The sequence below is a fragment of the Thermobia domestica genome, chromosome 1 (genome assembly GCF_964235325.1).
Source record: "Thermobia domestica chromosome 1, izTheDome1.hap1.1, whole genome shotgun sequence".
Lineage (NCBI taxonomy): Eukaryota > Metazoa > Arthropoda > Insecta > Zygentoma > Lepismatidae > Thermobia > Thermobia domestica.
This window is the reverse complement of record NC_137454.1, coordinates 63938757-63952444: the sequence shown is the minus strand read 5'-3', so window position 1 is coordinate 63952444 and position 13688 is coordinate 63938757. Positions and strand designations below refer to the sequence as shown.

The following is a 13688-nucleotide window of genomic DNA, read 5'->3' as shown; positions in this document are numbered from 1 at the left end:
CACTCACTACGCCCACACACCAAGCCAGCCAAGATGAACGTACTTGATATCAGTTATTCATGAAACCAGTGGCGATCTAGAAGAAAAAACTGGGGGGAAGGGGCAGCTAGAACCGAGACTATCATGGTATATCATTATTTTACTATAAATTTAAAAAATATATATATAAATAATATCTTAAATTATTTCTGTCACTTAAAAAACTGGGGGACCTAGGCCCCCGGCCCTGGGCTAGATCCACCACTGCATGAAACATTCCTCTTTTGTTTGCACCACAGTTTACTTGCGAGACACATAATGAGAATAAAGTCAGTTTCGATTTCAAATTGCCGCACTGTGTAGGTCCTCCTAAAGGAAATAAATTTCAGGGCTTGAACCTTCTCTTGACGATGAGCTCCTCCGCGGCTACGCGGTTAGCGTACGCGCCTTTGGCATGGGAGACCCGGGTTCGATTCCCGGCGGGAGCTCGTGTGGTTCGGATTCCACGTTAATCAGAAGGTGCACGTCTCATATAGCCTCGTTGCTGAACAGGACAAACTCAAAATCAACTCAACTTTCCTTGACGATCTGCGTACACCACTGCATGGTTCAATACCATTAAATGTGAGTAATACACTTAAGCAGTTAAAAGTACAGATACACGAGGTGTGTGTGTACTTTAATATGCGTGTATACAATGCGTAATAAAAAAAACTGAATAACCTACGTTGAATATGAAAGTTACATAAATTTGCTTTATAGCCAAAATAAATTGCTATGAATTCACAAACTATAACTTCGAAAAAGAATAATAATAATTAAATAAAACATAGAGCTTGCATGTAATGCTTGAATGTTGCCGCGTAAATTTCATAGGGACCAAATCGCATGAGATTACAATCTGACGGTGCCATGCCGTAAACTGTAAAATAGAGAGGTCAGTAATAGTTTTTTTTTTTAAAAAAAAAAAAAAAGAGGACCTTCGTTTCTATTGGGATATTTTTAATGTGTTTTAGTACTAATATTTTAGGACACAATACATTTTACGCATGCCATTATCATCATAAGTATTCTGCCATTATTGGCAGGTTACTTACCACAATCTCAGAACCTCCCATGCACCACAGTCCTCAGCTACCTCTCCATCTTTGAACGGTATACTTCTGTTTTATTACCGTCCATCAATTGCAACCTGCTTTGCCCCTCTCCCTTTTTCCTTCCACCGTACATTCTAGCACGTCCCTCATGATGCCGTTCTTTTTGAGCCAATGTTCCAACCAGTTTCTCTTCCTACTTTTTTATATTTACAACTATAAATTACTCTTTCATTTCATAATATTTTTAACATTTTCTCATATTTTTCCGTTCGATTCAGCCAATGATCTCCATTCTTCTCCACACCCAATTTCGAAAGTCTTCAGTCTTCCAATATTGCTATTGCATAATTCCTGTTTCTGTTTCATGGAGTACAACTCCATATGAAACATTTTCTCAGTCTTTTTGTTCTTAACTCTTTATTGGGAACCCACAAAATATACTTTTCTTCTTCACTTCTTTTCCCTGTCCTATCCTGTTTTTATTTCACGTCCGCACTTCACAACTTTACTAATAATACTACCCAGGTACCGAAAATGTAATATACTCTACTTCTACACCGATTTCTTTCAGTCACTATTGTGTTTGTCTTTCTAATGTAACAATGCTCCTTATCTTGACGTTCTTGGTTCGATTCCAACGGACCTCCGGTGCGTGGGGTCCCTAGTTCTATCCCAGCTCGCGTCGTGTGGACTTTGTGGTGAACAAACACCGTGCTCATGGGTTTTCTCGGGGTTCTCCCGTTTCCTCCCACTTTCTTCATTTCACTCATTTCTCATTATCACCGTCTCCTTTAGCCTAACCGGCGTAACCGTGGGACGTTAAACTTGAAGATTTCATTTCAATTTTTCGATTCCAACGGATGAACTGTTATATTTTCATTTAACTGTAATAAAATAGCTTTAGTTCGTTTTCAACTTGGTTCACAAGTATTTTGTCATCTTTTTAGAGTCATTCCAGCTTATTCCCTCCCTCCTCTTTTGGGACAGATTATTTTTTTTTATTAGCGCATAAAGTGAATTTGAGTTTGCATGCTTTGATGTTGGAAGTGACGTGTAAGGTTAACGAAACATTATTGTGGTTAAAAGGAATCTGCTATTGCACTATTTTAATAAATCAAATTGGTTTACATAAATGATTCCGGGAAGCTTGAGACTACAAAAGTAATATCTTCTGTAATTAATAAAAATAGTTTGAAGTTGTAAACGATGAAACTTCAAAACTCCATCCGTTTGAATCGAACCAAGAGCCATAAGATGTGGCACATCGTTACACTAACCCTTATTTTCATCCCATATTCTTTGGAGCTTTTCATCATATTTTCTAACATGTCATTAATTTTCTTCCGAAATTCCGCAAAAAGCGCCATATTATCTGCAAACCGTCTGAAAATTAAAAAAAAAAAAAAAAACTGGAAAAAGTAATAAAATTAGATTTTGTATCTATCTTACCTGAAAAGAGATAACTCCTCTTGCACCTTCTCAAAAAACGGCGCAGAATATGCAAACATCCATCTTCTAGCTACACAGTCCCAGAATGGTGATGACCAAATCCCAAGATCACCGGTTTGATTCCTTGAGATACCAAAGTCATCGATATCAATAGCAACTCTCCAATACCAATCGGATGTGGATTGATTTGATAGCAGAGACAGCGTCTTGACTCGAACAACTTCTCCTTGATACGCAAACAAAGCTAAGGGGTCTTGTTCTGGAGTGCGTTGGTACGCAATGGCCACGGCCAAGATATTTGGTCTGCCGTCCAAAACACTTTTGGCCAGCGCTGATGTGAACTCATGATTAAGTTCACTACCTGATAGAGATTCCAAAACATTCGCCGCGGTCACAGTCACTTGTTTTCTGGACAAAACACGATCATTAAGCTGGTCTTCGGATATTCTGATATTTTCTAAAGTCTCCGATACACAAACTTCACTATCTTCACTTTCCTGCGTGGCAATTTCGGTAATTCTATCTAAGTACTCTGCCAAACGCCGTTCGCGTGCCGCGAGAAGTTCCGATCTGCGTACGTCTCCCCGCTGCCACTCTGACAGCTGTGCCTTGTCAACTTCATAACTGTCGTTATTCTTATTTTTGTTATTGTTGCTACTGCTCTTCACAACACCACTGCGAGATTCACTCAGCACTTGCACTAACACTAATACACTTGACACTAACACCTGCTCCGCTCGCATCGCGGTGCGTCTGTCACGCAGCTTCCGCCAAGCGGAGATAATGATAAGAATATGTAAACTTTTGATAATGAAATGATGTATTTTGGTTGGTCACTCTCATGTCGACTACACTCCTTTGCTTTTCGTCTTCTCATAAGAACGCTATATAGAAGTAGCTCTTCTGTGGAAGATAAGGATGTGCAATATCAACGACATTCTGAAAAGAAACAAAAAAAGCCTACGTCAATAAATGTACATCTTTTAATTATTCCGTGTAAAATAAGCACAACATTTGCAATAAACGTACGTGGAAGACTTATAAACAAGAAGTAATAATTGAATCGCTGATTTGAGAAACGTCATAAGTCAGTCATATGCTGAAAATGAGTTTACATGTAGGTTTATTGATTCTTGAAGGATAGCTACACCGTTGGGTTGTGATATGTCAGAAAGCACGCTAATAGCTCGTGCAATATCGAGCTGCAACAAGCGCCCCTGAGTTGATAAAAACGTCACAAATCATTGACTTAACGGCATTATTGACATTATTGACTTATGACGTTTCTCAAATCAGCGCAATTTCAACTAGTGTCACTTTTGCAATCATAAGGTAAACACAGGGGCGGATCCAGGATGGACTTCAGGGGAGGGGCGGTGGCTTATAATACTGCAACTTAGAGCTACTTTTAAGAGCTTCAAATTCTGGGATGGGTTTTATTTATAAATAAAATAAGAAAGTTTCCTCTTCTGGGGGGTGATCGCCCCGATCGCCCTCGGATCCACCCCTGGGTAAACAGAACTTAGAATATACTTTAAATCATATTAGATGAACTGAGACCATTAGTTTATACTTCTAGTATGCTGCTGAAGCGAATTATATACACAAGATTAAAACTATTGAGTTATAATTATACAAGTCACAAACTTCAGACGATAATTCATAAGCAATATTTCCTTCATGTTTTAAAAACTATTGCGACAAATCTTTCATTTTTTCAGCTAAGAAAATACTATTTCGTAAAAGGTAGTGTCGATATGCTTCTGATTACCAGGAAATATAAGTCGGACAGTTTTAATTCAGATCTCTTTGAGATACAAGGGAATGTAATTTGCTCTACGGTACTAAAAGCTAAATTCCAATTGTAAATTCATTCCGAAGTGCTTTATATAAATATAATATGTCCATCTGATGTGAATACAAAACATTTGACGATTGTATTTCCTCGATAAAGGCAGACATTCTTATAATAATCCAGTAGTAGTTCGTGGAAATGAATAATCTTTGTTACACTAAACTTGGCAATCTTCTTTCTTGTCTAGTGGTTAACGGCGCGAATTTTGTGTACGGGCACCGAGTTCGAGTCCAGCCTTGTAATTTGATCACATTACGGTAGTTTGAACTCAATCGACTAAACTTGGTGTTTTACATCAAGTGTTGTATGTATGAGTGATTTTAACGACTTCTACACTGTAGTTTGGAAGACAATGGAAAACTATTATACTATTTTACCAAGACAGCAAGAAGAGAAAAGAAAAGAACCTAAAGTGTAATGTAGCCAATAATGTAATATACCTAGGTAGTTAATATAGATAATTGTCTAGAAAATAACATTTTTATGAATACGTTTATAGTTCTTATGAATGATTTTGCGATGGTAACTTCTAAAATTGGCTATATAAAGCGTTCGCTTCCCTCGTGGTCTTTCCGCGGCATAGATGTAATTGAAGTGACGTGCCGTAATAAGCATTCACTATAATTCCTGCTTCAAAGACGTTCATTAGTTTATTTTCGCGTATAACGTACCAGAAGCAGTTAGACGCTAATAACGTGATTTGGTTTGGGAAAGATCCTCACGCGAGCGACGGGAAACAAATCTCCGGATTATTAATTACTCGTTCCACTAGTTTTGCGGTGAGATCAGTATTAATGAAACAAAGTGTAGCAAAACAAAACATGGGGAGGATGGAAAATGGAAAGAGGGCTCAAGATATATCCAGCGGAGAGAGAAGTCTCTGGTCGATTACAACAAAATCGTAATAATCTATATAAATGTTGTCTTTTGTTTCTCGCCCCTGCTCCCACGTTTACCACGACAATCTCACCCCTTTTTCATTTTCTACTCACCCTGCTGCTTCACCTCATGTAACTTGACACAACTGACGCTGACAGCCTGCTCATGTTTGCTCCTAATGAACAATTGAAGATCGCTCAAACAATGGTTAGTGTTCATTGTCAACCATGAGAGGTGGCTGCCATTTGAACAGTGAGGAGGAAACTTGTGAAGTTGCTCCCATTAAGTGAACAACATGCTAAGCCCTGTTGCATGCATGTGTATTAGTGTATATATATGTATATAAAAAAGCACTTTGACATAAGCTCGAATAATAAAACTGCTTTAATTCAGCCCACAAAGTAGTAGCTAATCTGAGATCTGTAATACTGGAAATTATGTACACATACAACAAAAGTGTTACAGTTCGAAGTTTGGTTTTTATACTATTTTATGGCTTTCCTTAATCTTGTCGTTCAGAGATGATTTCAAAAGTGATCCGGGGAGAATTCCCTCCGAAATATATATAGGGTGTTTCAAAATAACACCGACAAATTTTGGGAGGTGGTTCCTCACGCCAAGATAAGACAAAAAGTATAGACCAACCTGGGTGCAAAAATCCGTCATTGCGGAGTTATACGCTGCCGAAAACATGAACAAATAAACTTTAAAGGCCCATAGCTCCAATACTATGGAATCTACCGTAGTCGGGCCAAGACCACTTAGAAACTAGTATGGGCCCTATCCAAATAACCATGTTTCAGAATCCTGCCTTTCTTCAGCAACAATTTTTATAGAGGTAGTTCGTATTTCAAATTATATACCCGTGGCCAAACTACCTCTATAAAAAATGTGTGAGTACCGAAGGATCCTGAAACACATATTTTTGGATAGCGAACATATTAGTTCCTCAGTGAAGTCTTGACCCGACTGCGATAGGTACCATAGTATTGGAGTTACGAACCTGTAAAGTTATTTTTTTTTTTCATGTTTTTTGGCAGCCTATTACTTCGAAATGACAGATTTCTGCACCCAAGTTGGTCTATACTTTTTGTCTTATCTTGGTATCAGGAATCAACTCCCAAACATTGTCGGTGTTGTTTTGAAACACCCTGTATATTCGATCGTACTCAACGTGCGTTATCAGTATTATTGCGGTATAGCCCCTAGCGGGGGTAAATTTCTGAAATCATCTCTGTTCTTGGCCATACCAAGTGTGATAAAAACCTCGCACAAAGAATATAAGATGGACGACTGTAAGAAAAAAAATGTATTTGAGTATTCTACTACCTATCAGCAACAAATTTTTCATCATTTTGCACCTCCAGAATAGATAGAATGCTTGTACTAAAAAGAAAACTCTTCTTTTGTAATATGTTTGCTCCAGTAGTATAGCTTTCAAAATAATAACAATAAAGCGTCCATATTGTTATTTTCAAATTGTAAGAAATGTATTCTGAATTATAACCTCAAGAGGCTCAATACTTGTCAGACTACCTGGCATTATGAAATATGATTTTCCTTAATGATCTATGTACACATAAAAGCATTTAAAATCTATTGAAAAAATTAGGTACAATTCAATATGACATCAAGATCTTTTGAACATTAAAAAATGAAAGTGATTGTATCAAGTGAATACGTATGAAGCATGTCTCCTTGCAGAAGTTAAGATCATCTGGGGCTTTCATGATAAGAAAAGAAAAACTATTGAATCTGTCAGATTAGCACAACAAAATATTCTTTCCTAAACAAACACTTCAATTTCTAAAAACAAGAAACTACCAAATACATTTCTCTTTCAGTGGTGGAAGGAATCGTTCTCAAGCCAATAAGAACAGAAACCTGCGATAACAAAGCGACCAATTTAAAAACTTGCCTTTTCTCGGAGAAACAACAGGGTGAAAATAGTGAACATTTAAATTGGGATCTATATTCCATCCCGGATCAAAACGGAACTTTCTTTTTTTTTTTTTTTCTTTTTTGGCTTGCAACAAAATTGGCTATAAGAGTTCCTTGACTATTTTTAGAACATTTTTTTTTTTAAATCTAAAAAATCAACTGCAAGTTTCACAGGGCTGAGAATCCCTGGCAAGCCTCTATGAATACTGGTCTGTCCATCATACTAAAAATTAAGGTTCGCTTTAACGATAAGATTGCGGTTAACAATGAGGTTCTTTAGCAAAATCCTGTTGTTTTGTCGCAGAATCTGTAGATAGGTAAGCGGTGTTAATATGAACGTTCCATTTAAAAATAAAAGGATTTTACTAAAATGAGCGGGAAAGACACTGACAATATCATTCATTCCTTCTCGAAGACACGCCATAAAATTCGAATATTAATTTTTACCTTCAATTTTTCTGATTGGTTCAATCTTTGCGGGTGCAACAGACTTGCGCACAGATGAGATCCAAGATTGCGCACACTTTTCAGTTATACAGATCAAGATCCAAAAATCCAGATTTGCACACAGTTTTTTTTACAACGTTGCCAAACTTAGATGTTTACAGGGTGTCCCAAAAGTAGGTATACAGTACCGTACTGATCAGGTTCATTGCATTTTTATCTGCTTAATAGCTTGGAAAGTGCATATGGGTCGAGTAGGGGCTAATTTATTTCGACAATTATACATTGCTTCTCTGCAACTTCTCATATCTTTATTAGGGATGGGCACGAGCGAGTTCGAGCGAGTTTTCTTTGAAACTCGACTCGACTCGAAACTGACATGTTTGAGCTCGACTCGAGAACTCGACTCGAATTTGGGTCGAGTTTCGAGTCGAGTCCAGTCAAAACGAGCCAATTCGTCCTAAATCCTGTGTGTAGTTCCAAGTAGTCTCTTCAAGTATCCTACATAGATAATATAATTATCAATGATACCACTATTGCACTTATTATTATTATTATTATTATTATTATTATTATTATTATTATTATTATTATTATTATTATTATTATTATTATTATTATTATTATATGAACACCGTGTATAATCTTTGAAAGGTATGCGGTTTGTAGGTGTCTGTGTGTTCTCTGAGAGTCTTTGAAAGATGTCTGTTCGCTGAGTTGAACCGAGCAGAGCCGGTTGACATCACTATCCGGGTTAGGCTTATGCTTGGGCTCAAAACTTAGACCGTGCAGGTCTCAGCCTTGACGGTAACAACTACAGTATATATACAGGGTGTTTCAGATAAAACGTCCAGGGTCAACTTCAAATTTTCAAATAGGAACATGTAGGTCTATTGAATCATACCTCATTCGGTAGTCCTTGAAAAAGGAAACAATTCTTGTAGGAAACAATTTTTATTTCGGTCACTGTTTTCAAAATGGACGCAAAAAGTAGATTCTGTGAGTCCATGTGATGTTCCCTATGACACTTTCCTATCTCAGTTTTTGTTTCATCTTTTTGTTCTCAGCCGTTTTTGATTTATAAGCACTGGACGTTTTGTCTGATACAGGAACGACTTTTGCGGTTCTAGGACTACCGAATGAGGTATGATTCAATACATGTTTCCATTTGAACATTTAAAGTTGACCTCTGGGCCCCCTTCAAGGAGGGCCCTGGGGGTCACCACAACAACACCATGTGATGTGCCCTATGACATTTTCCTGCCTCAGTTTTTGTTTCATCTTTATATTCTCAGCCGTTTTTGATTTATAAGCACTGGACTTTTTATATGAAACAGGACCCACTGAAATTTGTCTTTACAAACAAAAGTAGGTGGTGGTGTTTCCCTTCCAAGTACGAATAACTAGTATTTCAGACTTAGCATCCATCATTTTCTTTTCTTCATTAGATGTTGTGCACAATTCTGTTTTTATCACCTGGCAACGTCGATTCCCGATCCTGTGCGCAATCCTGGCCAAAGATACTGTCAATCAACCTCTTATCTGGCATTTGCTGATAAAGAAGATAAGTGTGCGCAAGTCTGTGACTCCCATCTTTGCGGCTACAAATATAAAATTTTGTAGTGATGGACGCCAAGTATACATATATCAAGGAGCAAACGCAACTTACTGAAGCACATAAAATATGAGAAAGGAACGGAATTTTACATTCATTTGCCCAGTAAGAGCAACTAATTATGACATGATTTTTATGAATGCAAGGCAGGACTGAGCAATGATCGTCACGTGAAAAATACAGCAGCAGGGTTGCCAATTTAATAATTTTATGACTAAATCTAGCTGTTTTCATATTCTGATCAGCTAGTTAAAATATGGTTAGCTACTGGCTATAATTTTGGCCAATTCTACATTCAAAATTGTAATTTGTAGCAATTTGTTCTTAGCAACAATCAAATCTCTTTTTACAATCAAAATTTATATTTAAAAATATCTCAGTTGAAACGAAGTTGTTATTTTTTAAAATCCTACTCCTTACAGAATCATCCACATATATATAAAATAATTCCTCTTTGATTGACAGACTGATTGATCAAAGCCCAGGCCAAACCGCTTAAGCTAGAAACTTGAAATTTGGAAAGAGTATAGGATTTGTGGTGCAAGATCTGAATAATGAAAACATTTTGGACATTCGACGGGGAAGGAGAGAAGAGGGATGGCAATTATTTATCTTCAAATGCACATATATCGGAATCTCTAAAGGTTAGTGACACAAAATTTGACATATGAACTTTTCATTTAAAATAATTAGACGTTTCAACGTTTTCGATATTTGATCTAGAAAGGAAGATAAGGAGTGGGAATTAAACTAACTAACTAACTCTATGGCCTATGGAACCCGGAGGTTCAATGCCGCGTTCACAAAAGCTCTCCACTGACTTCTATCCTTAGCTAATTGCATCCAGTTTCTACTTTGTATTCCTATCTCTGCGAGATCCATCTTAATATTGTCCTCCCATCTGCGCCTAGGTCTTCCTAATGGTCGTTTTCCTATGGGTCTACCAGTCAAGACTTTGAAAGCGTTTCTACTTTCTTCCATTCTAGCTACATGACCTGCCCACCTAAGCCTCCTAGACTTGACGACCCTAACAATGTTGGGTAAACCGTATAAACTATGTAGTTCCTCGTTAAGAAGCTTCCGCCATTCCCCATTCTCGTTCCTCTTGGGTCCGAATATTCTTCTCAGGATCCTGTTCTCAAATACTTTCAGTCTATGTTCTTCCCTCAGAGTAAGCGACCATGTTTCACAACCATATAGAACAACAGGCATGATTATCGTTTTATATATTTTAAGCTTCAAATTCCTCGACAGAATTCGCGACGACAAGAGATTTTGAACCGAATAGTAACACGAATTCCCTGCTTTCAGTCGACATTTAATTTCTTCGTGAATATGATTTTCGTCTGTTAATATTGATCCTAAATATTTGAAAGTATCCACTTTATCAAAAGCATTATTTAATATTTTAAATCCCGGGAGTGGGAATTACAATTATTATAATAAGATGTCCATATCTCGGAATCCCTTAAGTGTAGAGACATGAAATTCGATATTTGGACTTCTCATTCAAAATATTCAGACACATGTCTTACCGTTTTCTATATTTGCCCTAAAAAGGAAAGAGAAAAGAGTGGGATTATAATTTTTATAATTAGAGAGCTATATCTTGAAACTCGTTAAAGTTAGAGACTTGAAATTTGGTATTTAGATTTTTTAAAATTAAAATAATTAAATGTGTATTTCAAGTTTTTTTTTTAATATTTTCTCTACAAGGGAAGAAAAAGGGGATAGAAAAAACTAGGGGGTTGTAATTGTTAAAATAAGATGGACATATGTTGAAATTCGTTAAGGTTAGAGGCTTGAAATTTGGTATTTATACTTTTTAATTTGAAATAATTAAAGATGTGTTTCAGTGTTTATAAATCCGAAACGGCTGAGAATAAAAAGATGAAACAAAAACTAAGATAGGAAAATGTCATAGGGCGCATCACATGGTGTTGTCGTGGTGACCCACAGGGCCCTCCTTCAAGGGGGCCCAGGGGCCAACTTCAAATTTTCAAATAGGAATATGTATTGAATCATACCTCATTCAATAGTACTTGAAAAACGAAACAACTTTTGTAGGAAACAATTTTCGATTTGGGCCACCGCTTTTAAATGGCCGCAAAAAGTGGGTCCTATATCAGATAAAACGTCCAGTGCTTATAAATCCGAAATGGCTGAGAATAAAAAGATGAAACTAAAACTGAGATAGGAAAATGTCATAGGGCGCATCACACGGTGTTGTTGTGGAGACCCACAGGGCCCTCCTTCAAGCGGACCCAGGGGCCAACTTCAAATTTTCAAATGGGAACATGTATTGAATCATACCTCATTCAATAGTCCTTGAAATACGAAACAACTTTTGTAGGAAACAATTTTCGATTTGGGGCACCGTTTTCAAAATGGCCGTAAAAAGTCCTGTATCAGTTTGAAGTTGACACCTGGGCCCCCTTCACGGAGTTTCCTGAGGGTCACCACAACAACACCACTTGATATGCTTTATCATCGTTTCTATCTCATTTTTTGTTTCATCTATCTATTCTCAGCCGTTTCTGATTTAGGCCTATAAGCACTGGACGTTTTATCTGATACAGGACACTTTTTGCGGCCATTTTGAAAACTTTGGCCCAGATCGAAAATTGTTTCCTACAAAAGTTGTTTCGTTTTTCAAGTACTATTGAATGAGGTATGATTCAATACGTGTTCCCATTTGAAAATTTGAAGTTAGCCCCTGGGCCCCCTTTATATATATATAAAGCTACGAGCTCACATCCCACAATAGAATTCATTTACTTACCTTCGGTAACTAACTTCTAAAAAGTTTTAAAACTTGCCCGCACCGATGAACCACTCGCCCTAGGCCCTATCCCTACCCTACAACGGAAAATAAAGCAGGAAAAAGAGTTGAGAACCAGTATCTGATGCATAGAGAAGGTGGAAGGAGCTACAGTCCCCTCTCCCTCCAAAGGACAGCGTTTTAATTTTCTTTATTAGATTAAAAGAACAAATTATATAAAAATGTAGAAGTAAGTGACTCATTATCGCCCAGGCTATCCTACTATAGGTTGAAATGTGAAATTTGGTCAGAATATTCATTTTGTCAGGATAGAAACTTATAAGAAAGATTTTTTAGAAATACGTAGGCTCTATCCGAAAGGGGTTCAAGGTTTTACAAAAATTAATGTAATCCCTGAACTTAAGAAGATTAAATTCGAGCACATATACCATTAAAAATAACTACGCTACTTTTATAGTCTTTTCGAAAATTCAGCACCGAATGGGAGGAAAGAGTGCTATTTCTATAATATTAATATTTTCTACTATTTTTTTTTTTCAGAAAATGCCAAATATAAGGATTAGCATAAGTTGGACATGTGAAATTTGGTATTGAAACATTTAACTAACAATAATCAAATACATCTTTCGAAAATTCCGCTCGTAAAGAAAAAAGCGGACAATTTCTATAATAGTAAAATTTCGCAAGATTTATTCAGAAAATGTCAAATGTAAGGATTTCTTTAAGCTGGAAGTGCGCAATTTAGTATTTGAGCTCTTAACTTGTGTAATTTAATCCATCTTTCACCGTTTTAAAAAATTTCGCTTCTAACTGGGGGAAAACACGGTCAATTGCTGTAATATTTATTCAGAAAATTCAAAACGGAAGGATTCAAAATGAGATGTTAAATTCGTAATGTAAACTCTTAAACTAAAAATAATACAATACGTTTTTCGGAATTCTCTAAATTCTCATTTTCAAATAGATGAGGAGGAAATTTAAAAAAAAAAAATTTCTCGATTTTCAAAACGACTTTGTCTCTCTCATCATCACAAAAAAATGGTTGTTCTTTCGGAAATGAGTTATTGAATACAGTACTATGATACAGCCGGGTTTTTATTATGCCACTTCGATCATAATCCTTGTTCTAATAAATATAGCCTCATGTTATATATATATATATATATATATATATATATATATATATATATATATATATAAAACTCCTCATCGAAAGCAATGGGATACGCGCTTCAATGTTGTAGGAAATTCCGGTTCTACAGGGGAAGAGATAATTTCAATTTATTTTTGAAATATATGAAAATGACATCGACGACGCCTATCTCATCGTTACAGGAAACGTCTGAATTATTTGAAATGAATTTTTGAACATTGTTAGCAGTTGACCGGTCGAGCTGGATTTTAATCATGTTACTTCCATTAAAATATATATTCTAGGGGGGAGGAGAGTTAAACATACAGTCGCAAGCTTCAAAAATTGAGTATCTTACAAGCCTCTCATGTTAGAAACATAAACGTCGGTATATACTTCTTATTTTTAAAAAAAATAACAATAATAATAATAATAAGTGGATACGAGCTCCAGCGTTTTCGAGAATCCTTTTTTTCTAAAAAGAGGTTAGAGGGAAATTTCTAAAAATATTTAAA

General features: G+C 36.4%; 1 protein-coding gene across 2 annotated transcripts in view; it reads right to left on the bottom strand.

The window, feature by feature from the left end:
- smog (G-protein coupled receptor 158 smog) overlaps positions 1-13688 on the bottom strand; it is a 337058-nt gene that overhangs the window by 205509 nt on the left and 117861 nt on the right. For both annotated transcript variants that reach the window (XM_081757949.1, XM_081757953.1), the window contains exon 2: positions 2526-3464. In XM_081757949.1, the coding sequence (XP_081614075.1) occupies positions 2526-3268 (743 nt within the window). In that variant the 5' untranslated portion in view covers positions 3269-3464. The remainder of the gene's footprint in view (positions 1-2525; positions 3465-13688) is intronic.